This window comes from Notolabrus celidotus, chromosome 14, assembly GCF_009762535.1.
Source record: "Notolabrus celidotus isolate fNotCel1 chromosome 14, fNotCel1.pri, whole genome shotgun sequence".
In the NCBI taxonomy this organism is placed as follows: domain Eukaryota; kingdom Metazoa; phylum Chordata; class Actinopteri; order Labriformes; family Labridae; genus Notolabrus; species Notolabrus celidotus.
The window spans coordinates 12,887,918-12,915,815 of record NC_048285.1 but is presented as its reverse complement, the minus strand read 5'-3'; the positions used below and the strand labels follow the sequence as shown (position 1 = coordinate 12,915,815).

Genomic DNA, 27,898 nt, shown 5'->3' with positions numbered 1-27,898 from the left:
GACCCAAATCAAGCACACCTGCAGTCAACAGGTTAGGTTGGACAACTGTCATGGTGGTGGTTGCTAGCTGCAGTAAGGTGTGCACGGCCCTTTTCTGCTGCTTTTTTCAAGGGACCCTCACTGTAAGCGCTGAAAAAAATATCAAAATAAAAAATATGAAGTCTCCGTGAGATAAGACAGTCATAGATGCAGTGCTGTGAGAACGACGCTTGACTGTGGAAACCAGCGTGGTGAAAACAGGTGAGCACAACAAACACTCACTGACAGTGACGTACCGATGTTTGTGAATGTGATACATCGTGCCTGTATATTTTAGCTGAGCCTGCCTTGGTGATGCTCCAATGCAAACTGCATTTTACACCCGCCGTGGTGTCCATGGCGCTTTTTGTTCATCATTCCTGCCTTTGTATTTGTCGGTATTATTTGCTTATACATTTTAGTGCTTGGTTGGAGGTTACAGAGTAACATGCCTAATATTGAATATATATTGTGTTTACATACTGGCTACAGAGTCCAAGTCTTTAAAGAAACAAAGTCAAACTGTCTTCAGGATATGGACTCTTGGTGTGAAAAGTTAGAATTTCAGTTTGTGTTGGTAGTGTGCAACATCCTTAGACTCTCCTGGGAGTACCTTTGCACTCCTCTTTTTGTGTTATTGTAAGAGCCTTGCTGGACTTAAACGAGTTCTCCTCCTGTAAAAGCTGTTTGAATAAATTGCACCACAGACATACATGACTCAGAGCAACAAGCACACACATACACTCAAACACAGATGAGATGTGAACAACAATTGTGCCAGCCCACACACACACATCTCTAGATCTATCTGAATCGATCTAAGCCATGTACCTGTCTAAAAAGGGATTTAAACTGGGACTCTACAAGCAATCTGTCACACTGCACTGCCCAGCATACTGCGCACACACAAACACACACACACACACGCACACACACACACACACACACACACACACACACACACACACACACACACACACACACACACACACCCCCCAATCCTGTCTATGCTTCCCCCTTTTCCACATTCATACATATTGCATGCACCCCTACATAGTTACTGGGAGGAAAGGAGCTGTGTGTGCGTGTGTGTGTGTGTGTGTGTGTGTGTGCGACAGAAATATTTGGCATAATTAGAGGAGAAAAGTTCACTTAAATGAGAACCAGAGATCTTGTCCAGTTCCTCTGTTCTCATGGTGTTACCTTGCTCTCTCTCTCTCTCTCTCTCTCTCTCTCTCTCTCTCTCTCTCTCTCTCTCTCTCTCTCTCTCTCTCTCTCACTCACACACACACACACACACACACACACACACACACACACACACACACACACACACACACACATACACATTCACACTCCTGCACAAACACACACACACACACACAAAACCTATCTTTCAGTCACAGCTGCCCCTTTGCCCTGTTGCTCCACCTGTCTCCTGCTGCCTTCTCCCTGAGGACCCATTCACTGGTGAGCAGTGGAATAGTGATTATGGCCTTAAGCGGCGTTCAATAGGAAGAGGAGAGGAGGAAAGGGACAGGGTGGAAGTCTGCGAATGAGGCTGAAGTGGAGGGAGAAGATGAGTACATCAAGGGATTACAAATGTGGAACAAGGGGCTTGAGGGAAGTGGAAGGGGACGGTAAAGGATAGCTGAGAGGAAAGTGGCACTGGAGGGGATGGAAAAGTGAAAAACCTGAGGCTTATAAAACAGGGACAATAATGGGACAGGCGGAGACAAAGAACAGGGAACAGAGTGTTGCATTACAGCATCAGATCAAGAGTTAGACTGATGGAGTTGACACTGCCCGTTCCAAAATATTATTTAATCCTGTGTTTTTTCTGTGGGGTGGACTTTTAACCTACATAACACAGCCTAGGGATCATAAATATACTCCACAAATACAATTTCATTGTGTTTAACATATGCTGTCAGCTCCCTCTCCTTGCCTGAAAACTCAATTCTTTTGGTGTGAGTTTATGAGTTTGTTCAGTTTCTGGATGTGCAGCCTATTTCTTCATGATGTACACTTTTGCAGTCCTGGTTCCTTGTGAATTTTTTACTAGAATCTCCTCATTAAAAGACATTTTGCACTGGTTTTGATGCCAAATAAGGGCCTGTGTCCATTGACAGTTTTTTTCCACTAGAAGTAATTTCATTGCCATTCTCACCAGTGTTTAATGTTGCTAAGTTACGAGAGTTGTCACAAAGCACTTTAGCTTTCCTGAATATTATATCTGTTTTAAATTAGACTATATCTGCTTATGATCAAGGAAATGTTACAAAGAAAACTTAAAGAAAACTTTTCTCCTGTGTATGGACCTCCTTCATTGTTGTTGAAGCACTTTTTGCACAGATTGGTCCCAAAGCACCTCTGGTAATTTGTGATTTACTCCCTGATATCAGGGTTTGGTGTAGCGCATTCATACTGGATAAGCAAAGTCTGTAATTTGCTCGACTTGACTGACATTTCCGATTTCAAATGCTGAGTTGCTGCACGACATCACCTTGTCAGTAAGGACAGCATCACTCTACAGCCTGAATGAAATCCCTCACTGGCTTTCATGACTTACAACTCTAAATTTATGGCAATTTGGCTGAAGGTTGTTAAAACGAAGACTGAAATTTGAGGATTTGTAACTCTTCTTTGTTTTAGGTCATTATCATCTGACAGTGTTTGAGATTCTAGAGAATTCACCTTGGCCATAAGTGAAATACGATGGGCATTTTTCTCAGTTGTCTTACATTTTAAAAGACCAAGTGACTATTTGGGTATACCTCAGGTATTTAAAAAAAAAAACTCCTGGAGATATCAGCTCCTCTGTCTGTCTGTGTCACTTTGCAGTATAAGACAAGCGAAAAGTGGAAGAGAAGTGTGAAGAAATGTAAATGTGCATGTCAGTGTGTATCTCTGTGGATCAACCCTTGAAGCTAGAGTGACTGTAGTGATTTTCCTGACATTTTCCATGACATTCAAGCCTCGTCTGACATTCAAATTTACCATTGATTTGTGCCCACTGCTCCCTGGATGATGCTGCAAAATAAGACTGATCACCTATCTGTGTGTGCAATTGGCCATGCATGTATGACAGATCATTCCCTGAGAGTGACCCTATCCAATACATGACATGAGTGTCTTTAAGTTTAACTGTGTGTGAGTGTGTGCCGTTTTACTTAATCTACTCTTCCTATGATCTTTGTCTGAGTCAGCTGTTTAGTTTCAATGACCCCTGTGTAGAGAACACACCGATGATGAACTGATGTTCGCACCACCTGTTTGATCTGCAGGATCCTGCATGGACTCCATATATTCCCCCTGTTTCATCTATGACCGTGTTAGCTGATGGATGTGGGTGATGTCTACAGAAAAAGGCAGAACCTGCTCATAATGTGAGGCTGAATGTGAAAACATGAGATAGATAACCAGGCTTGGCCTTTTGTAGACAGCCTAAAATGGAGTGGGACATTATGTGCTGTAACACTGTAGCCATTCTCTATGTTCTACTCCTGGAGGGTCCAGAAGAAATCCTTTGTCCGGACACGTGGTGCTTTGTATGAGCAATTAGTGCCAGAGCTGCTCTGGCTGGTGATTAACTCTGTAGATGTTTAATGAGACTTTGAGCCATATGTTTTCAATTTCAGCATGGAAAATGTGCAGCGTGTGCCCACTGATCACCCTCTGGTGGTGAGTAGGTTCAGACAGGAGGGAGGCTGCTGGTCAATCCTTTCAGTAATGTGTTATTAGCATTGCAATGTCTGCTCCTATGAGAGTTATCCATCTATCTGCATTTCCCTGAACAGACACTGGTGGAAAATTTATAAGGTGTGCACTTGTTTTTCCTTTTTCTTAACACCTGGAAACGAAAACATGCCTGGAACACCAGTAAATCTGATCAGATGTAGCACTGTCAGCTATTATTGGACTTTATGGTCTCTTTGCCAAAGAACTGTCAGCTTTCAGGGTTGTTTTATTAAGGTATTATCTCATCCTCACCAGGCCAGAGCAACACAAGCTGACTGAATAAAGAATTGAGTGGCAGGGAAAGGCAAGGACCTCACAGAGACACTGCATCGTTTCATGGTGTGTAAACAAGTCATTAAACATGTCTCCTGAAAACAACTTCTCTGATGTCTCTATTGCAAGAGCAAGACTTTTACAAACACTGAGGCTAATGGTCCACAGTCCTGAGTGAACATTTCTTACTCTACACTTTGAATATCAAATGTTGAATTATTCCAACCCCTGCATTTGTCCCCCCTTTATAACATGTAAAATCCTGTTTCAAAGTGCTCATGGAAGGAATATAAGAAATATGTAATTCCCTCAGAAATATAACTGAAGGGGATTTGACATGTATCTTATATTATATGGACGTGCATTGATGAATGTGTTACAATTTGTTGCAAAGGAAGAATGTGAAGTGAACTCACATGTTTGGTGTTAAGTTCCCAGAACTTCCTGAATCAACGTTGCACTTAGCACAGTTTGAACAGGAGAAATTGCTGTGTAGACTTGAATCAGGCATGAACCATACCAGTATGCTAGTCAGAATTTGTCTCAGAGAATGATTTGTTTGTTTAGTGTATATGCAGAGGAGCTGATAAGGACAGTAAAAGACATGGAAACTGGAAATTGTCGTAACAGCAGTCACATTGTCCCTCCCTGCTGTACTATTCATATCCACCCAGAGGGCACCAAACGTAAACCAAAGAAATGTCAGATTGTCAGAAAAAACTACTCTTTGTGTTCCTTAATACTATAACTACAATTTTATATCATTCATTTTTTTCATCTCAGCCAACCATAGCCATCTTAGGCCTCAGCCATTTTGTTGTAGTTGAGAAATGTCTTGGTTGTAAGTCTTCACTCGTTGATATTGTGCCTGGTTAATTCATTAAGGAACCACAGGTTTTTCCTCTAGGTGGGCTGTAATGAGTGGTCACAGTAGTAATATCTTCCTAGGACAGAGTCTTCAATCATTTTTAATAGTGGTTATTGCCTTGAAGCCAGAATCATACTCGTCCCCTGAAGGCTCCATGGTGCCATCATTGAAGGATGACAGCACATAAAGCTCTCAGCAGTACTGTTTTATTCCTCTGCTGTCATTGAGGGACAGGACTTGTTGTTAGAGCACTCTCAGCCAATGGGTTTCTTGGCTGGAATAGACAGGACCGTTAGTGGAAGGAACCATTTCAAAGTCAAAGAGAAAAGGAGCAGGTGGTGGTTGTTGTATTTGTTCAGGGTTTGAGCTTCAGGTGGCTCAGTGACATGCTCACTGGTTTCTAAACAGGTGCCTTGAAGCCCAACAGTGGCAGTCGCCATGTTGGTAATTCTGACTCAACCAAACATTTAGTCAAATCAGAAACAGATAAAGAGGTAGAGGTGGGGGGTTTAGCCTAATGGCAAATAGGTACAGCTTCCACACCTGTCAATCAACTCAGCCCCGCTCCTAATTATTCAATTATGTGTATGACTGTAAGTAGGGGTGCAATGGATCACAGATCTCATGGTTCATGGTTCATGGTTGTGTGTGTGTGTGTGTGTGTGTGTGTGTGTGTGTGTGTGTGTGTGTGTGTGTGTGTGTGTGAGTGTGTGTGTGTGAGAGTGTGTGTGTGTGTGTGAGAGTGTGTGTGCGTGTATGTGTGTGTGTGTGTGGGGGGGGTCAATGATCCATCTGTGTGCACTGCAGATCATCTGAATTGCTGTGCTCATATCTCTGTGTGAAAGTGAATTTAATGTCTCTGCATGTGACTTTTTCTTCTGAGATAAGCTCTGGCTCGTGATGGGCATTTTGGCTCTTCAGACATTTTCTTACTCCAAAAACAAAAGTGATTGATTTATGGTAAACAGTAAGCAGCAGTTTCATTTATACTGACAGTGATGTTGGGTTTCTCTGTTAGAGCTTGAATAGGAAGAAATTGTTTTCCTTTTGAAATATTGAATGCTTCATCTACTGAAGTGCACATACATTAACTTCAACACAAACCCTTTAAGGGGAACATAATTTGGTTGTTTGCCTAAGACCCTCATCTTGTATTATAGGCTTCAACTAAAATTCAGACTTGCTGAAATCAAATCCATCATTCTTCCAACTGTTATTGAATTGCAAAGATGCAAAGTAAGGAGGGGAGGAAAATAGAACAGATTACCTACCACAATGACCCAGCTGGGCCTCTGGCTGTAAGGATAGCATGTCTGTAGTTATTTTTGTCGCCTGCTTATAAGAATACTGCGAGCTCTGATATTTGTAGAAATGCTTTTGGTGATCGCTGTCCTTAAAGTACATGTCATTGTATCTCAAATGTGTTACATCACCTACCAAATGCAAAGGGTAACCTTTGTTCTCTATTCAGGCTTTGAAAATCCAGTGTGTTGATTATCATCATCAACATTAGAAATTACCTGGGAGAAAACAATTATTCCATTGTGTGTTATGTACCGTAAACACATTATAATGGAGCTTTACTTTATGCTACTTGAGGCCAGAATGTAATTGTTTCAATGAAAATGAACACTTATGTACACAGACACGCCAATCACATGTGCACAGTTATAGGAGCATGGTGTATGTTTCTTTGTATGTGGGTATAAAGGAGATCATGGCAATACACTTACCATGAGCCGTATTTAGTTAGAACCCCCCCAGCACATTCTTCTCAGATTACTGCGTTGAGTAATGTGTGTGTTTGTGTGTGTGTGTGTGTGTGTGTGTGTGTGTGTGTGTGTGTGTGTGTGTGTGTGTGTGTGTGTGTGTGTGTGCGTTCTTGTGTGTGCGTTCTTGTGTGTGTGTGTGGTTGGGGGGGGTTGCTAATATTTGTCTCATTAGGGATGAGCTACATGATCTGGGCCACTCTAATGGAAAATGATAGGGCTCATCAATCTCACATCATTTCATCTCCTCTCTCTCAGACATTTCCTCTCCCCCTCCCCTCCGCAGCACCTTTTGTTTTATTATAATGTGATTCTGTATTTCCTGTAATTCCTGTAATTGGGTTTTGTAGATGTTATTTTAATCTGAAGATTGCTTAAACTCAAATTTCTGTTCAGCTCACATTTTCAAATCATGTTTCAAGCCATGCGCCATTTAAACTGTAGGGCCAGGGAGGGCAAACGATATCCTTCTACTTATATACTAGGTATTCATTTAAAGGGATATCTTTGTAACAATCCAAATGTTTAATGACCTTGTAAGTCATTTCAACATCTTAAAACACCTCCGAGTTTAAAAATTAAGCCTTCAATAACTTGCTTGCGAATATGCAATATCCTAAATTCATTATCAGCAACCCCATGCACTCTTTCGTTTTGAAGATATTTAGATTAAAAGTGTTGCATAATTAGGGGCAGGGACAGGCCAGCATACAGCTGCTATTAGCATTGGGATGTTATGGCCCACCCAAGCTGCAACCTCCGGTCTCAAACTATGAAGCCCATGCGGAAGTGTAAACTGCAAACTGCAATTCATCGAGAATCCGCTTGAGGCTGGCTGCAGAAACATCAGAAACCGTATGCACACCATCCACATTTCTGTTCTAGTAATTAAAGCTGCTGTTGGCAGTCGTGGTATAAACATTAGTTCTGAGAGAGATTTCGAATGGCAACACTAACCCTCCCCTCTCTGCTTTCGTAACCTCACCCACAAAAGATCGTTGTGTGTGTTCTATGAGGAAGTAGTGGCTTCCCAGCCAATCAGGGCGACGTAGTGGGGCCGCCACTCGACCAATCAAGACAGAGGGATGGGGAGAAGGTCTGATTGGTCCGTGATAACGGGAACGAGGTTAATAATAACATTGCTTGATACAAAGGCATTGGAAAACACAGAGGATTCACCATAATCTCAAATTACTTCACTGACAGATGAGTACGGATTGGTATTATGACCTTTTCTCCAAACCCAGCAGAAAAAAAGTAAAGTTTTTGACACCATTCCTACCAACAGCAGGTTTAAGAAAGTGAATTGCTTTGGAACATCCCTAAACAAATGTATTAAGTGTTCTGTTAAACAACAAAAGTCACAATAAAGATGGTCAGTGTAAGCCTTTTCTTCTCAAAGTTTTCAAGAACTAAGCTAAAGTCTCACTTCAAAGCTATTAGTTTAATGGCTGTTTTATAAAGCTTTGCGCAACCATTTAAATCAACACACTTTTGACTTCAGTTTTCAATTTTAGTTTATAGTTTATATGTTGGTGCATTTGAAGTACAGTGTAACAGCTTGCTTTACAGTGTCTGTCTGAAAGCAAACATGCAGACCAAACTGGGGCCTATTCCTGAAATATAGACACGCTTTCTCTGCAGCCACAGTAAATCTTCAGTCTCCAGTGACATAGTGAGTACTGTGTTACTCGTTGAAGTGAACAAAACAAGGATTCCCCTCCAATATTTTCAGCTTCTCTACCAGCTGTGCTCTGTCTGAGCTTCATACATACTGTGCACGGCTCTGAAATTGTTTCCTGTATCATTGTGCACGGTTAATAAACAAACCAGCACCACTGTAACCCGGGGAACACAACCAGTTTGTTTCTGTGATGTCCTCTCCAGACTGATTTGCATATAAAAGCACATCCGCTATACAAGTGTCTGGATTTGCATCAGACAGTAAACACTAAAATATGCTGATTTAATTGACACAGTCTACTTTTTGCATATGGAGTGTGTATTTGTATGGATTGAAAATAACAGACACAAATTTAGCTGGGAACCCTTTCAGCTTATTGCAGTTCTTATTGCAAGTTAAAGGTTGGAGCATTTAATCGTGAAATTGTCCTTAACTGTCATTAAAAACAGATTTTTCATGTAACATCACTCAGAGGTCATGCTTTCTTTCTCACAACCCTGAAAAGTCACTTCCTGCAGATGAGTTAAACTTATTTTATTCTTAATTCTACCCAGTTTTCTAGCTATTTAAATTGAAAACTGCCATTTTTACTGTAGCCGCATTGCCTGAGGCAGTTTTTGCGACATACTTAGGAAAAATGGCCTCATGGGTATGTGCCACAGGTTAAAAATAAGTTGATCAAGTGTCCCAAATCCTATAACTATGTTTCACTTCATGTGTCAGGGTCGATGTATGAAGATGGAGTTGGAGTTAAGGATGGGCATTGAGAGAGATTCATGTTGTGGTTTTATTATTTATCAACTTTGTTACATGAGTAAAACACAGGGTTTAATTACTGACAACTTACCAAATTTGATCGATTTAGCCTTGAACCAATAATAACAACATGCTAGGACAGCTAATAAGACATGCTGCAGTAAGCCCCTTACCACACCACCATAGTTCTAATGCAGTGGGTCACTGTAAGATATGTAAGATTCTTTATCCTTGAGGCCTCATTCTACAGCACACCCAGGACTTGAATTTTAAATACAACAAATACAATCAGATTACAAGTGCCCTCAGTGATCTCTACTTTCACTTCTGATATATTCCCTTGGACTCATCATACATTACTCAGAACCAGTGAGTGAATCTGGCATTGTTCTAGCTTTTAAATTGTGGAGATTTAAAAGTCGGGTGCAGTCATTTAGAAGAGTGGTGACATGATCATATCTTCAGCAGTAGATTAAGTTCCCAGAGATTGTTCGAAGAAGGTTATCAGAAATCTGTGATGAATCATGTGCATAGTATTAATTTTGGTTCTCATTTTGTAGTGCAAAGCCTCTTGGAAGCAGGTCAAATGTTTATTAGTCATGTGGCTGATAAAACATTAAAGACAGATTCTATCAGTTACCCTCCAGGCCCCTCGTCCTCTCTTGCTCTACTGTCCTCATATTCTTTCTGCCTTTCTATTTCTTATCTGATGACTTTGGATTTGTCACTGTGTGTTTTTGTGTGTTTGCATTGCGTGTGTGTGTGCCTCCACATTTCCATAACGGTGTGACAGAGAAACAGCAGCAGAGAGTTGGACCAGAATTAATAAGCAAGGCGCACTGAGTCCGGGATCATAGGCTTTAGCTAACTGCCTCATTGCTATTCAGACATCCAGTTAAGTTAGAGAATAGCAGTAAAAGGTCGCTGACCCATGTGTACACGAAAGCACAAATACTGTTCAGCAGGTTGAGATGACACAACATGTGAAAAGAAGACAATATATAGATACATCGGCCAACCAGTCACGGATTAAAAGCACACTTTAACAACCTGAACAGACTCAAGGATCAATTTGCTAACTGTTCAGATGTTGCAAAACGCAGAACAGCGCTGGGAGAAACTACATTTCTAATTAAAATGTGAGCCCTAAATATGAATGCTCTACTTTTACTTTAAGATTTAGCCATTTAATTTTATAAAATAAAATTCTATGAATTTACAGCTAGCACCAGCAGCATAGTAATATGATTTTTAATAATATGTTACGAAAGCTATCAAACATATTTTAATGAAAGTTCTTCAAAGATTTGTAAACTTTCCCTCTAGTATCACCATATGTCAAACTGTGTTAAATTCTTTGGTTTATGACCAAGTAAACTGCTAACATTCCGGCTACCTCACCTGCACTTTGTGTTAAATTAGCAAATGCTAGTATGCGAACACCCTTGACCTAGATGGACAGGGTTAACAGTGCACTGATAATCATTGCTACTAGTCAGCATGATAGCTTTATAATTGTTAACTTGTAAGCAAAAAAATAATCATAGCATCAGGGGCATGTCTAAGGGATGGCCAAGGGTGGAATGCTTTAAAATGATCTTTATGTCCCGATGGCAATCAATACATAATGCGTTCTTAAAAAAAGAGTGAAAAAAAGCCTCTATCTACAGGGGAAACACCAACCAATCCCTGCCTTTGGGAGCCAAATTATGAAACCAATCAAATCCTGTCCTGCCATTTTGCCCGCCTCCTGCGCGTACATTTCATGTTTGTTTGTCTTTTGAACTTTCACTATGATAATGTTTTGGTGTTTCCTAAGCGCTGAGTGATACATGAGTTGACGTCGTGCAAAACACAAATTATGTGCTGAGGACCGGTTTTGAATCAGTCACAATCACATGGTCGCTAATCAGTGGCGCTCGTGCATGTGAGCGGGGGTGTCGTTTTGGAGGAGCTCTGAGGGGAGGGGATGAGGGGTTAGACAGAGTCCTGAAGAAATGCTACATTCAAATTTATGCTAGTTTTCCTTGACTACCAACCCGAGCTTTAAAGGTTGAAGTTTGCAAGATGTATATGTCCCCTCTCTTTTGTGTTGTATTTTGAAATTAAAAACGTTTATTAACTTGTATGTGACGGCAATATGAAACATTATATGTTAATCAATAATGTATGTATGATTAGTGAAGACAGAAATGGTAAATTAATGTGTGTATACATCATACCAAGTTGGGCCAACCCAGTAAAATAAATCTGGTTAAGCCTCTGCATGACTATAGAGTCATAGCACCAATCATAGAAGCAGTTTCTATATTGTCTTACAGGAAGATTATTCAATTTTGAATCTCTGAAGAAACAAAGCAAAAGACACTAAAGAAAATTTGTGGATACAAATAGAGACAAGAAGAGATAGAGAATAATGGGAAAATAGAGATCAGAGTTGAAAAAAGTTACATCAGCATGATCTCATATGTTGAAAGGGAATGTGGTTCTTTTTATGCTTTCAAACATACATCAGTAGGGTTAAGTGGAGTGCTACAAACAGTTATGAACAGTAATGAATACAGTGGCTTTCTTCATAGAAAACTAACTTCATTTATGGTCCAAATATTTGATTACCATACAATGTATTGAGTACCTGAGTAATCTTCTCTGTTGTATCCCATATCTCATATCTCATATCAGATCTCATATCTATAATATTAAAGATATTAAGTTTGTGTCATCATTAGTACAGGAAAAATAGCTTTTCACTGAGGGTTAAGGGTTTGAATCAGTGAAAAGACAAACTGAATAGTCAATGTGACACCAAAAACCATTATACCACAGACAAAACATAACCTCATCAAACTGACCGCCACAGTCAGGTCTTTTAATGCCATCTATTTCTGTTTCCTCTGTGCACAGACGCACAGGAAAAAAACTAATAGGAAACAAATCCAGAAGGGCTCTTGGAGATAGATTGTGTTTGTATGAGTCATTTCCAGTCATTTGGCTCACCAAACTGGCTTTCTGATAGAGGAAAAACTATGGATTCATTTACGTTCCGCTTGTTAAACACTTTCCTCCATCTGTCCCGCTGATTTCTCTCCATAACCAAACAACAACGTCAATCTTATATTCCTCCAGTCTTTCCCTGCTTTCCTTTCCTGCTTCCTCTTTCGTCCCCTCATTGTCTCTCTCCTTCTTTATTTATAGCCTGCTGTCTCTACCCTTGTTTCTCTCTCTCTCTCTCTCTCTCTCTCTCTCTCTCTCCGTTTCTGTGAGAGGGGGAGACTGAGAGATGCAGTGTCTCTATTGACTGGTTGACATTTCTAAAGTTGACAAATGTCCTGCTGCTGAAATAACATGGAATCACTCAGCCTTTCTCCCACATGGTACCACATGGTTATTTACGTAACACATCTCCTTCAGCTCTTACAGTACAGCTTCTAGAGGTGATGAACAGCATGCTGAGTGTGATGGATATACAAATCAGTACTTTTGCCCAAGTTGATGGTGCAGCCTCTCCTGTGATCCCACATTACTCAATTACTTCTAACTACATGTTTGACATTGTTTTGATTGGGAGGTGTTTAATGTCAGTTAAGCCAAACTGATAATACTGTATAAAAGTACTTGTTATCACTTGTGTAGTACAGTGCAGCTACAATTGCACAGTGCTGCCTGCACTGTGCAATTGTAGCTGGATACAACAGAGAAGATTACTCGGGTACTCAATACATTGTTTGGTAATCAAATATTTGGACCATAAATGAAGTTAGTTTTCTATGAAGAAAGCCACTGTATTCATTACTGTTCATAACTGTTTGTAGCACTCCACTTAACCCTACTGATGTATGTTTGAAAGCATAAAAAGAACCACATTCCCTTTCAACAGCATTAACAATACATTAGGGGTCAAAAAGTCTTACATAAAATAAGGCAATCTTTGTTGTGATATTATATCTTCACATTAGCCTACTCCTCTGTCCAACCAGGGAATGATCTTTGTATAAGTACTCTTAAATGCATGCTGATGATTCGTTGAATTTATATGAGCATTATAGATCAGGTCAGTATAAATCAAGGATGATTAGTAACGTCATTCATTGTCCAGCACTGATAAAAGTTTAAGCGAGAGAGATAAGAAATGGCTTCATTGAAAAAAGATTCCCACTGATTAAGAGACATGACATGTTGAGTGAGCTAGACAAAGAGTGACATCTAGTGGTGAGAACATGACACAGCAGTTCCACTTTGGACAGGTAGCACCAATACAGACCAGATTTTTAGTGAGATTAAGTGTTATGATTTTGTGAGGATTATTATAATCTGAATATATAATGTTGAGAGCATGCAGGATGACCTGCAAACAAGAGAACAACCTGATTTTCTGAATCTATGTTGTGCTTTTCTCTAAAATGTACATCTGTTTCCTTATACTACAAACAAATACAACTGACTTGACCTCAAAGATGCATCTTTGTTATGCATAAGATAAATCTAATCTTTCACACTCTTTGCCATCTATAAAGAGCTCTCTGTTTCAGCCTGAGGGTGAATAATTCTGCTCTCTCTCTCTCTCTCTCTCTCTCTCTCTCTCTCTCTCTCTCTCTCTCTCTCTCTCTCTCTCTCTCTCTCTCTCTCTCTCTCTCTTGGCCAACCTTGTCGATTGCAGCCTCTTGTTGTTAGCTTGTTTGGCCCAAGAACCAGGATTTACAAATCCTTCTTGCCCCGATTTTGGCTCTCAGGCCAAGACAGCTACGTCACCCAGATTCCCTAGTGGTGGCCATTACTCAGAACATACAGCATGGAGGCCGAGCAGAATGGGAAAACAGTTTCGACATTGCTGAGGGGGAACAGCTGCAGCGTTCTGCTGTCGGAGGATGACAGATTTCCTTTTCTTTGTTCCTCTCCTTCAAACCCTCACATACACACTCTCTCTTCTCTACTTTCATTTTCCTTTCTTCTTTTCTCTATCTCCTGTTCCTTCTTCCAGCCTCCATCTCCTGCACTTTATCACTCATTCTTTTAATTCAGATCTCTCTCACACTTGTAAACACAGACATATACACACAAGGGAACCTAACTTTGGACACAGATTCCCAGGAATATTAGTCCAAGGAATTTTTATAGGGCCCCTGTCACATTTCAGTTTTTGGAAAAAAAAATACCAGCATGCTGTTTTCTAACGGAGTAGAACTGAGTGTGAGTGAGTGAGTGAGTGAGTGAGTGAGTGAGTGAGTGAGTGAGTGAGTGAGTGAGTGTGTGTGTGTGTGTGTGTGTGTGTGTGTGTGTGTGTGTGTGTGTGTGTGTGTGTGTGTGTGTGTGTGTGTGTGTTTTACTTAGTGTGCATGTGTGTGTTTTTACAGTATTTGAATCCAAATGTCACCACTTAAATGGATATCCAAAGGTTATGTTTGCAAAGCTGTCAATAATGAGTCAGAATTAAGGTTAGGATAATAATCCTCTGTTATTTTTGGGGCTGGAATATCAGAATTGTGGGTGAGCTCTTCGCTGTTAAAGATTTGTGTGTGACAACTTGTTGAATCTTGAAATAACCACGGAACAGTGGAAACCGCTGCCTTAGGAGGAGAAGCCTGGATAAAAAAAAGGCCTGTGACATTCAGAGAAAAACTGTGAGTTTGTTAGATTGGAAAGAACACTTACTCCCACACACACACACACACACACACACACACACACACACTCTCTCTCTCTCTCTCTCTCTGTCTCTCTGTCTCTCTGGCATATAGAAACAACCACTAAGGGAAAACATTTCAGTATTGAACTCCCTAAACTCCTCCCTTTCTGTCTGCGTTTGTGTGAAAGTCGGTATGTGAACATGCTGCATGTGTATGCACTGTTGTGCTCTTTTGTGTGTTTTGACTGTGTTAGTGGAGCCACATCTGGAAACAATAGAGTGGTAGATGCTGTCACTTTCTCTTTACCTCAGGCTTTTGAGTGAGTTCTTAAACAAACACTCAATTCACTCACAGTAAATTACAGGAAGGCAATCTGAGCTGCAGACTTAGATATTTGGACTCTCTTTTTCTCCCTCTTTCTTGCCGACACACACACACACACAGACACAGACACAGACACACACACACACACACACACACACACACACACACACACACACACACACACACACACACACACAGACTCTCACATTTAAGCATGCCTTAAATTTATCAGTTTTCCCTTGTGCAATTTTACCCCTGTGCTGGTAAATTGCAGCCTAGCGTGCATTAAGTGTAATTGTAAAGCCAAATCACAGCTCATTTGGAATTGAAAGGAGGTGTGTGTGTGCTCCGTTGTGAAACTTTCTGTGTGTACTTGTGATGGTGTGTTGGTTCATAGCTGATGAGATGTGATTGACGGTACAGTCATGTTTACACAGTATAATCAGCGTGTTTCCTCTGTGGATTCAAAACAAATTTGGTGGTTATGGTGCATTTCTTATTCTAATGCAGAGTTACTGCTGAAAAGAAAAATGCACAAGTGGTCAAAACTGAGTTGTAGCTGCGTAGATGTTTACCGTTTACAAAGTTCAAACGGCTGCAAACAATTAAGCAGGAGGAAAGGGACAAGCGGTTTATTTGTCTCATCAGACAAGAGGTGGCAGCATTGTTCAGTCCATTAAAGGAATGTGACTGAGAGGACTAGCAGAGCGGTTCAAATGCAGAGTTCTAGTTCATTCATTCTCTCATCATGACTTAAAGGATTACTCTCTAATCTCTAGTTTTTAAAGCAATCTCTGAATCAGTGTTCATCATGTTTCTTTACAAAGTTTGAATTCTTTCAATTTGTTTTGATTGATTGATGCTTTGAACAGTTAATTCATCAGTATCTTCTTATACAGGAATAGGATTCGGGTTAGACTCTTCCACCTTTCCTTCCACCGATCTGGGACACCTATAAAGTAGCTTTGTATGAATTGTAGCTCAAATAACTCCTTATTTATAATATTAATAATAATAATGCATTGTATTTATCTGCACCTTTTCTTGGCACTCAAGGTCACCTAACAACATGAAACAAACACAGAGTTTAAATAAAAAAACAATAATAAAATGCAATTTAAAAAGTTTTAAAGGAATGGAAAGTGGAGTTGTGGTCAGATGGAGTAAGCCAGTCTAAACAGATGATTTTTTGGTTTATTTATCTTATTCTGGTCTCCATGAAAAACCTAATTTCAACACCTTTCGGGCTGCTTCCTGAAACACTCTGTTTTGGCTGCTTTTCCAGTGATATACAGTTGGACACAGCTTGTGGATGTTACTTTTCTCACAGCTTTGTAGTCACAAAATGACTCAAAGGTTATGCCTTTAGAGTAGGGATGGGTACGATTACTCGAGTACTCGCTGTTGACCCCATTATTCGAATAGCATTTTGTTACTCGCGCACCTGGCAACATAACTTGAACTCATACAGCGTTACATGGGTGAACATGTGCTTTTTGTTTTTGTCTAACTGAATATACTAGGTAGGAAAATAATTAACGGGATATAAACGTTTGACTTCTCCAGCCACGGCTTCAGCTTTGGAACACACCGAGCCAGATTTCAGCAAAAACAACTGTTTTATGGCAACTCTTTAGGAACAAGTTATTCAACCGAAAGCGAAAGCACAACAAACACAGAACCGTCTGCGACACCTGCGGCATGTCAGTTAGAAAAAGTAATGTCTGGAAGCACTAGTAAAAACGATGAATGTGCAGTATAAGATATGTGGCGTTAAACTTGCATACCATAGATATACTAGTTTGATGATTAACCACACATGCTTAAAGCACAAGGAGAAAACAGCGGAGATGGATAACAGGCAGTCTTGCATCACGTCTTTTGCTCGCCCTGTTAACACACGTCGTTGTGATGAAACCAGAGCGGAGAAGATTAGCCTGATAATAAACAAAATGGTAACTGTAGATATGCTCCCATTAAGTTTTGTGGAAGGAGAAGGCTTCAAAGAGCCGATCGCATTAGTCGAGCCGGAGTACAAGCTACCATCACGGAGAACAACAACTACGAAAGTGGAAGAGATGTCTGAAGGAAAGGCAGCAGAACTTACTACAATTCTGGTCTGGTTGGTCCGTGTCCGACGGACTTTTATTTATTTACTTTTGTTTATGGTTAAAAAAATTAATAATTGCGAGTACTCGAGTAATCGTTCATTAGGAAATTCAAGTAATCTATTACAAGGATTACGGTAATTTCCCATCCCTACTTAAGAGTAAACGTCTGAGGCTAGTCATTAGCGCCCACTTAAACCCCCATTTAGCCCCATTAGCATATAACTGCTATTCTTACATTGTCTGCTGTTATGATGTTACTTACAGCTTGTGGTCCAGAGACTTCATGGCAGGTCTTTATAGATCAGACAGCCCCATGTTTCAGTATCATTTGAGATGTAAATCCAGGAGTCATCACTTAAGCGGCGAGCACAAACAGCTGTTGTCCCAAAAACATAAAAACTTCTCACTGTTTTCTGGTGCCTTTGTCTTAAGGAAGAAAAGTAGCGATGACTTTGCCTCACATTAAAAAAGAACACTTATAAGAAACTTTCTGAGGTACAAAAAAGTGCAGAGCTGAGCAAAAGCAGAGTGGTGACATGGGCTTTCCTTCAACATTGTCCTCATAGGAGAGCAGAGCTTGATTCAGGCCAATTCTCACAAAGTTCTCGTAACAAGCTGTTCAGTGAGCCCCGAAAAAAGCCTTGGGGTTATACCAAAATCTGTGTATCTTATTCTGAAACTTTGCTGAGGTTTAGTATGGACATCCAACACTGTAATATGATATACTGTACTGTATGTTTTACAATACAGATCAGCACAATAGGCCTTGAAAGTACAACGATACCCTGCAAGTAAACACTAACAGCCATTCTGGCTCATTGCTGTGAATTTCAAAATCACAGGTTGAAATCAAGCTCAACTCAAACAGCATGGAAGTCTGTTGGAAATGAAAGGTATCACCACATATTTAGGCCTACAGATGTCGGGATCATTATTTCACCGAACATCTTATTACCACCTTTCTTTTAATATGTTTCTGGATATCTATGATTTGTGTGGGTTGACTCCTCAGATACATAAAATAACAAATATAAGAATTTACAACTTCTACTGAGTCTCATGTGATCTGTCTATGTTTGAAACATAATGTGAGTTTAAAGAAACGTCAAGTAGTTGGAAGAAACAAGACATTAGATAGATATTTACCTGATTTTCTTTGTCTGTATGCTGTCATTGTGTCCACCAAAAGACTGGTTTATGCATATGTGTTGACTCAATGTAGCTACACACTAGTGCCTAACCCTAACCCTAACCCTATGCAATACTCAACCTAAACACTTGTCAGTGGCTGTAGGTTTGGTGACTCTGAAAGTGATACCCAAGCGTATTATCTTGAAGTTTGATCTGATAAATGTTAAGCAGCAGTTAGTAATACTATAACATACTATATACTATATTCTAAAGGAAATTAGAGGATATGTCGAAGGAGATGTGATGTACAATCAATGTATGGCGACTCTGGAAATGCGATCCTACCCTGCTGACCAATCACAGGCTTTTCTGTCTCCAACACTTAGTTACATTTTGGATAAAGTGCATATCAGGCTACATACTTCTACAGAGGCACAGGGCCACGTTTTCGACACAGAAGTATAAACCAGGTTGTAGAACCAAATCTCAACAGAATATTTATATTGTAAAAAATCATAGTTTGCATGTTTATAATGCAATGCTGGAGGTGTAGACACACAAAGTGATTCACCAATAAACACATAGAAAACAGCATCAACTTAATGGAAACCAAAAAGTTTTATTCATCGTCTTCTGATACAAAAGTGTTCTTAAATAACAAACAAGTTTTAAAAGTTTTGTCAATTTTTTTTACAAGGATAAATTAGCAATTTCTTTATAATACACTGATGACATCATCAACACCATGAGTTCTCTGCACAGAGCAACAGTCTAAACCTTGAAGGCTTCAATCAGCGACCCCAGCCTTGATTCACATCTGGGCTTGTATAAAGCGTTTCAAAGATCTGTATGACCAGTGGTTCTCAATCTTCATTAAGCTGTGGCACACACTCACCATGTTTCAAGCCACAACTATTCAGTGATTGTTTGGAAATGTCACCTGAAGCTCAGCGTGGTCATACGAGAGCAGGAAGCCAACATACTTGGAAGTTTAAGCGGGGAAACTGCATTAGCTCAGAGGGGAGGTGGTCAGAGGTTAATTTAATTCTCTTTGAGTCAGTGTAATGTTTGTTTGACTTCAGAAATGTAATAAGTGTGCTGTGGTATGCTGCTTTGAGAAACACTGGCTTTTCAGGGTTCTATGCTTCACCACAACCACCCAAAGTAGCTTGAACGCAATAAGGCTGCTGTTACATTAAACATGTGTTGGGAGAAAAGCAGCCCACACTTTCAGCACTTTTTAGTTTCTGTCCCATTTTACACATTTATTTTAAAAATACCTGGGACGGGCAATGGGAGGCACTATCTTGTTTCACATGAGGGCAAAACTCCAAATTACTCATGCCCTTGTACATTTCAACTGTCCAAACCCAAAGTTTTCCTTGCTCTACTTAAATGTAGACACTGTAACTTGACCCACAACTCATGTATTGTACATTCAAAGACTCACTGAAACGCAAGACCTTTGCTAGGCAGATTGTCAGGCAAATATATGGTACACAGGATCATATGTAGGATTTGGTGAATTCAGCTATAAGCCAGGATGAAGAACTACTCATTGTTGTCAAAGGTTTTATATAGCAGATTCAATTGCAGAGAAGACCTGCAAGATTGAAATGGCGGGAGGTAAAGAACCAATATAATTCACAACAAGAAATCCTGTATCTGTCATCCATGAAATTCTGAAATGTGAAGTACAATCATCTTTTCCAGGGATGACCTGATTGTCTGGGATATGTGCCATAATGCAGCAGGTTAAGGGGAAACAGGCAGGCAGCAGGCCAATGAGCGCATCAGACTGACAGACTAAGTAAGACAAGTTAAATCCATAGTGCCAATTTCAGTCTGAATACACTAGTGAACATATAAAGAACCTGCACACAAACCTGCTGAGAGGGACCATAACATTTGGCTCCTACGTATATATCACAATGATATCCATGGGAACTTCACCCTCCTATGTGCATGTCTCTGTGACGGCTCTTTGTTATTGCATAATGTGTCTTTTGGCAAGTGATTGTCTAATAACCTTTAATTATTCAACCAGCCTCGTGTCCAATGTTTTGAAAAGATGGCAGAGGCAATAATTTAATTTCCTGGATTTCATGATAACTGGAGAGCATATACAGTACCAAAAAGGCTGCACACATCATTGGAAGTTAGCTTCTCAAAGTCTGCTGAGGTAAAACACACAGGCCTTCATTTCCCAGAGGCCTCACTGCTCAAACATTAAAAGGCACAGCTGGGGGTCAACCCAGGATTCATTGCGGTATGACTTCATTGCAACCACAGACTTTGGTTTGTAGACCCTAATCTACAGACCATATTGAGAATACTCTTTGTTTTTCTGTCCGCCTTCAAACTGAAAGTCATTGTGAATTACTCTTTACCCATTTGAGCAGAAAACCACAGGACGAACTGCTTTCTGCTGCAGTTATGATAAAAACTGACCTAACTCCTTGCATTTAAGGCTCTGCATATTCATATACTGTGTTGTGATTTGTTTTAAGTCTCATCGCTTCTTTCCCTGCTAATGCACTTCTGACGAGCACAAAAAATTCACTTATGGTGCATATTTATAGTGCATTATTACAGCTTCGAGCTGCGTTCCCAAAACCTTTTGAGCACTTAAATCATCTGCTCTTTAATATGGTACAAAAATTGATCATTTATAAAAGTGTAAAATAGTATTCCAAGTATCCATGTCACAGATTTAAGGCAGTATTTGATATGTTTTGTTAGATTTGGATTATTTTTGGTCTGTTAGCCTGTTTTGTTGTTTTTTCATTTTGCTGTGTAGACATAAAAAACATAAAACCTTCATCTGTGTTATGTCTGCCTCTGGACCCTCCAGTGTAAAATTGAAAACCTCTAGAGTCCCACAAAAGGTACATGGGTGTAAAGGTTACTGAATCTGGCAAACTCAGTATGTTCTGCTGAGGAGAAGTGAGTGGCAGAGAGGTAGACGTGGTGCTACACAGTTTATCGGTGTGTCTGGTCTGCATATTGATGCTTCTGCTCTGCCCTTCCTGTCTCTGTTTCTCCTTCACTTCTTTTGCTTTCTCTGTTTCTCTGGGTAAAAGTCCAACAGAGGTAGAGAGGCTACTGTGGTTAACCATATGACCAGATCTTCCAGTCTTCTACTCAACTCTGGACAGAGGCACAGAGTCACTTGGAGGAGGTCAGGCAGCAAAGCTTTTATGATGCCAATACATCCAGTGGCTTCTTTGAGAAACTGCTGCATTCCTTTGTCACACATTTCTTCTCTTTTATGCTCTCTCTCTTCTTTGTGCAGCAGTTTCAGTTTCTGTAAGCGAAAAACGCAGGCAGAAGTCCATTCCTCTCTTATCTGTCTTTCACACTCCTCACACCACGGTCTCATTTCCTTTCCCTGGTTTGATCCATCCCTCACCCGGCGCTCTCTTGCCCCCTCTGCTCGCTCTGCTGTCCCTGAGCAGGCGGGCAGAGCAGCGCTGCCAGGTGTGGAGGGTTTTCGCTGACCAGATCCACATGCCTGACGTGATGCCAACAAGCAGCGACATGAAGATCCGAAGCATCTCTGATGCCACATAAGAGTCTTGGGTGCTGGCTCTGAACTCCCCCCAGTTAGAGAGCTGGTAGAGGTAACAGCCAATCACGGTGGAGGCTGGGACAGTGTAGAGAACGGAAAACACCCCTATCTTGACCATTAAACGCTCCAGCTTGTCTGTTTTGGCTCCATCCTTCTGCAGATTGGAGCGGATCTTGAAGAGAGCCACGAGGCCAGCACAGATGAACAGAGTCCCTGAGGTGCAGAGAGGAAAGCCAGTGTTGTGTAAGAAGCTCATATAGATAAAAAAACAATGCCAGAAATACAAAGAAATGGATTGTATACATAAAACTGAATAACTACATTCAAAATAGTTACCTATAAGCAAATATGTGGCCAGTGGTGCCACCACAAAGCCGGTGAGCGCCTCTTGCTGCTGGTTGCCAACATAGCAGAGTCCTGTCAGGTCATCTGCATCCACCAGCCTCATTATAAGGATCACTATGGTTTTTACAGCCGGGATGGCCCAGGCTGCTATATGGAAGTAGGAGCTGTGCATTTCAATAGCCTCATGGCCCCACTTCAGTCCAGCAGCCAAGAACCAGGTAAGAGTCAGGATCACCCACCTGTGGGCAGGAGAGAGAGAGAGGAAGAGGAGTGAGCTCGTGTGTACAGGTATCACACTGTCTTGTGTTTCCTGGAAACAAAATGCTGGGGCTGTGTTTGGGTTGTAGAGGAATCCAGCATGGTCTTCCAATATGACAAACATGTTATGATACCAGAGTGTGTTGAGTTACATAACAGACTGCTGTGATCAGATTTAACGGCAGGGTGAGGCCCTTGAGTTTTCAGGCTGTTGCTTTTCCAAAATGGAAGCATGAAGGCAAACAGGAAAAGAGGGCAAAGTGAAAAGGAAGAAGAACAGCTGTGGAAGCAGAGTGTTTCCACTACAACTTTAGTCTACATGCATTCAAAAAGTGTCCTTTTTTATAAAGTCTGTCTTTGTATGTGGAAATGAATCCATGCAGCACAAAGGTTATGAGACAGGATAGTTGGACTTTAAAGAAAACAGGATGCATGTCTCGTGTTCCAATCGCCCCCTCCCCACCGCAAAGTCCATTCACAACACTGGATGACAATGAGACAAAGAGATGAAGGAGCGAGAAGATCAAGTGTGTGAAGGGGTGTGAGTTTGTGTGTTTGCACTAACCAGAGCGAGGAGGCCATGCCAAAGAAATAGAGGAGAAGGAAGACTATGGCACAGCCGGTGCTCTTTAACCCTTCTTGGACTAGAATTGGTACGGCTGTGGCATCCAGGTCACAGGAAACACGCTCCCTTCCCAGAGTCAACCGCACCTGTTGGGGAGGAAGATTAAAGGATGGTGGAGAGAAAAAGGAGAAGACAAGCAGGGTTTTAAAAGTGGGAATAAACGGACAGAAATAAATGTCTGTTGTCTTAGGGCAGTTCTTGAAGGGTACGCCCTATAGTCAGCTACAACAATACATATAAATTTACATTTTAATCATTAAATAGGCACCGAATATTCCTACTGTAAAAAGAAATCCTTTGAAATCCTTTAAAAACTGAAAAAAAAAAAAAAAAAAATCATGACATAAATTGAAACATTAATTACTGAATCCCCCTCTTACCAGGTAGGCTACACTGTACAGGTTGCAGCACATGGACAGGAAGATGATTGGCCTCTCGGGGTATGAGAAGCGCTGTGAATCCAGCAGAAAGGTCAGAACAGTCAGAGTGGTGGACAGGAAGCACAGCACAGCCCACACTGCCATCCACGCATCTGTGAAGACTTTAGCTCCTCTTCTGTAAAGCCCGCTGTCGTAGCCACACTGCAGGGTGCAGGTCTCTGTCTGCTTTAGCCAGGTGTACTGGTCGGGTGCAGATCCCAGAGCCTGACACTCCTCCTGATGGGGCGGATGCCGTACAGGCTGGTAAGGCGGGTCCTCGTCACCCGGGCCCTCCATGCACATGTGATTGTGGTCGTTTTGAGGAGGGAAGAGGCTGCAGTTGAGCACCTGGAAAGGATGCACGATGAAAAGTTAGGGATTTTGGTTGTGGGTGATAGCTGATGGCTACACTTTGAGCTAATTTGTATGTATTTTGTCACATGTTTATTAAATTGGCCTTTCAAAGCAACATTTAGTGTCCATTTTCCATAACATTCAACCACTGTTAAATCATATTTGTTAATAAATACCATGTGTTACTGTTGACATTACTCACCTCGGGCCAAATGAAACCAAACTCGTGGAGCACTGGAAGGCATTTTCTCTTGACAGACTTACACATGCTTCCACATGGACCAATGGGGATGGGCACCTTGTCTGTGCACATTGGTACATAGACTGAACACAGAAAGAACTGGGGAAAAAAACAGAAAATATTATTTAAGATGAAATATTAAACAAGAACTCAGCCAAAGTTAATACTGACGGCAAGCAAGTTTTAGAGAAAGAGCAATGATGTAAAACTTGTGACATCAGCAGAGAGTAAATGATGCTGGAAAAATGTGTTTCAGCTGTTGTGAACTTTTCATGGTGGGAAACTAAAGAGAAATGTTGAGGACAGATGCAAGAAGAGAGAGAAACGACAGAATACTGAAACCCATCTGAGCTCAGACAGTGAGGTGTTGTATTAGAAATCTTGCATTGCTTTGAAGCCTTTGTTCCAGTTTAATAAAGCAAACTGTAAAGCAGACATGAAATCACATAAGTGGTATAGTGCTTGTTAATGCAGTGGAAACAGTACTGTGATACCCTGTGGACCAGTCTTTCTAACTGTACATTACAACAGGATTACAATTGATGGATAGCTACACCCTGTGCCCCAACACATGCATCCTCCATCTAATTGCATGTACCAGTCACTATCTCACTACTCTTTATAGCTTTCACTTTCAAAGCATTGCATCACCTTTTCTATTGATGGATCTCAGTATTCATCTCTAATAAAAACTGGAGTCAAAACACCACGGCCAACACCATCTAGCTCCAAGGTTACGCACACAACTCTGCATCTTTAGAAAACAATCTGTGAATTTAACAACACATGGGGCATGTGCCATCTAATGCCCCGTGATCCCCCCTAATCCAAGGCTCAGTTTTCTCTGTCCCATGGCAATAGTTTGGAAATAGATATGTAAGTCAGGGTTATAGAAATATAGCGAGGATTCTGGAGTCATATTTGACTGCTTGAGGTGGCGATGATGTAAGTGAAGAAGTTCTCAGAGGTTACAAAAGGTTGCAATTTTAAGTGATTTCATGCTGTTAGGGTGAAATCAGTTTAAAGCTAGAGTGTAAAATTGTACCAGGCTCATGATATGAAAATACACAGAAGCAGAGAGAAAACACTCAGTTATCTTCAGGCAAAAGGAAAAAACATGCAGTCTAAGCTTGGACCAGGTTATAGCAGGATTTAAATTACTTTTAATGTGTTAAAGTAGATGGCTTTGCTGCTTTTGTCATTTTGAAATACAAATGTTTTAAATGTGCCGTAATAGAAACAAAATGATTCAGGCCTGCAGCCTTGATGAAATTATAGAGATAACTGAGCTTGAAATTGGGCCTTGAATGCAGCCCAAATGAAACATGAATCCGAGAAGGGTGTCAAGGTTGGGAAATAAATACACACAGAAACTTTATACAACTTTTTCTACTGTGAGAACGGAATAACAACGTGAACATAAAAGTGGTGAATCCACGCATTTATGCTGGGTTTTGATTTTTCAGCCTTTATAAATAGATTGTACCACTTGAGAAAAGGTTCAGAGATACTTCATTGTCACATGCCTTCAGGCTACTCATTAATTACAGACTTTGTGCATGTGTTGTCAAAATCACTTATCTAACTAAATGGAAACTACCTCAAAAAAAATCCAGATTGCTACACGGTACTCTGAGTTACACTACAGCTTTGTCTCTGCAGATAGATTGAAACGGCTGATCTAGGGGTGGTATAAAGTTCCTCACAACAAATAAGAGAATCTTTTATTCCAAAAAAAGAACCACAAACTGAAGTTTTTCTTAGTACATATTTTGGTTTCACGGAATAAAAATAAGTTGTTAAAATTATCTAAGCCTTTCTATTTGAGAGTATTTTCTAAAATAATATATTGAAACTGTAGCTGACAGCACTCTTATAGTTCTCACAGTGAGTCAGTAGTGTAACACATTCTGGGTGTTTTCCCCAACCGTTGGTAACCTGAGTGCTGTCACTTCACTGCTAAAAGCTGCTCCGGTTACCAGTCAGGAAGCCTCCCATTAGAGCAAATGTTAGGGGATACGGTTTCCCTTTCCCCCTTCCTCCCTATTTAGGGTGTGTGTGTGTGTGTGTGTGTGTGTGTGTGTGTGTGTGTGTGAGTGTGAGTGAGAGTGAGAGAAAGAAATAGAGAGATGGAGTGTCAGCTAATATTACGGGACCATTTTCAGCTGGAGGAGAACAGTTTGGTTTTTTGTGCAGCAGTTGCTGCTTGTTTCTCACACAGACACACAAATTACTCAAGGCACTCTGTTAATTTAGCATGTCAGAATATGTTTTACCCCAGTTCCCAAACAAGAAACCACACCAAAAAAATCCCACACATCTCCAGGCGGGGCAAAAAGAAAATTTAGAGAAACTCTAGGACTCAAGTCTATGTGTGGAGATGATCAGATGTGCGTGCGTAAAGTCTATTGGTGTGGAAAAATGTCATTCCATATAAAGAAGTTGCTGGAAATTGAATTCCAAAAATCTCAAAAATTACCAACCCCTTTGTGTCAGAGCTTTTTCCTCTTGTAATCTAAAATAGAATTCTACAACAATTCAAGAGGACCAATATATTTCTTCTTCCTTGGTACATGAGTCAAACAAGCAGCATTTGTCTTAGGACACTGAAGGCACCATTGTGAATAAGAAGACAGTACAGTATATGGCTGTGAAGACTCAGCTGTTGCTGTGTGGGTCATGAACTCAGAATGTCAACACACAGAGGAGGCATTTTCAGATAAATTAGCATGACAGTCTGACACAACAGGAAGGAAAGACGACTGCACTGCACTTATTTTAACTCTATGGAGGTCAATCTATATTATGCTGCTCATTATCAAGGGCACAAACAGCCCTAACTCTACAACTATTGCCGGTAGCTCTGTGTCATGTGCTCTGGGACCACACTGTTCCTCTCTAACCCTTCACACACAAACATACCCACAGACACACACACATAAATATAGCAGACTATCTGGGCCCATGCCTTTAGAGTCTGGGATCAGTGTTCCTAAATTTATGCATGTTCCAGCCTTTTAATGCCACGCTGCCTGATCTATTCTAACATCAGTATGCAGTCAGTAAGTGTGTCACATCACACATCAGTGCATTACCTTGAGTTGACTGGAGCAGCCGTACTGTATAAGCGGCGTGAACGTGGTCAGCTGCAGCTCCGCGTCCGACTGCAGCACGTTGCCGACCAGGTTGGGCATCTTGGTAACGTTGTAACCGAGACCCTGGCACATGCTGATGCGGATCGGGTCACAGGTCATTTCCTCTACCTCATCGTCGAAAGCCCGGACGCCGAGGAGAGGAGCTACCAGCCCGGACAGCAGGAGCAGGGCTGCCCCGCACAGCGCTGCCATCATCCCGGGAATCACCGCGACACTGAGCGCGGGTGTCCCTCTGTTGAATGTTGGCACAGTGGAAACAATCCTCAAACGCAAAGTTAGGTCTGGTCGCTCTGGAAACCGCGGCGCGTGTTACGAGTGCTGCAAGAGTGGAGCGCGTGCGTTTTGATTGCTATAGTATCCAACTCTGAAACATTAAAATAACATAAAAACAGCGTGCGTAAATAAAAGCGCGTAGCACAAATTAAACCATCCTATGCGTAAATCAATAAAAACGCATGGTTAATCCCATAATCCTTCTTGTATTGTCTCCCGTTGGTAAATCCGTGTGGTTAGCGCAGCAGCAACAACACATAGCGGTCTGCTTTTGCGCCTACTGCCTGCCTGCAAGCGTCCAGCTCTAAACTTTATTGTGTCTGTTAGGAGAGACTATTTTGCCCCTTCCAGAGGAGAG

At 41.0% G+C, this 27,898-nt stretch overlaps 1 protein-coding gene and 1 long non-coding RNA gene across 2 annotated transcripts; one reads left to right on the top strand and one right to left on the bottom strand.

The window, feature by feature from the left end:
* On the top strand, window positions 1–23,977 carry LOC117825321. The gene is made up of 3 exons (XR_004633830.1): window positions 1–240; window positions 22,031–22,113; window positions 23,482–23,977. It is a non-coding gene; the product is annotated as an uncharacterized LOC117825321 (long non-coding RNA).
* On the bottom strand, window positions 18,899–27,879 carry fzd4 (frizzled class receptor 4). Its single transcript, XM_034701102.1, has 6 exons — window positions 27,208–27,879; window positions 24,074–24,211; window positions 23,479–23,865; window positions 23,039–23,184; window positions 22,207–22,454; window positions 18,899–22,083 (listed from the first exon to the last, which is right to left on the bottom strand). The coding sequence occupies exons 1-6, from the start codon at window positions 27,460–27,462 to the stop codon at window positions 21,665–21,667; spliced, it is 1,593 nt and encodes a 530-aa protein (XP_034556993.1). The 5' UTR covers window positions 27,463–27,879; the 3' UTR covers window positions 18,899–21,664.
* Window positions 27,880–27,898: the final 19 nt, after the last annotated feature.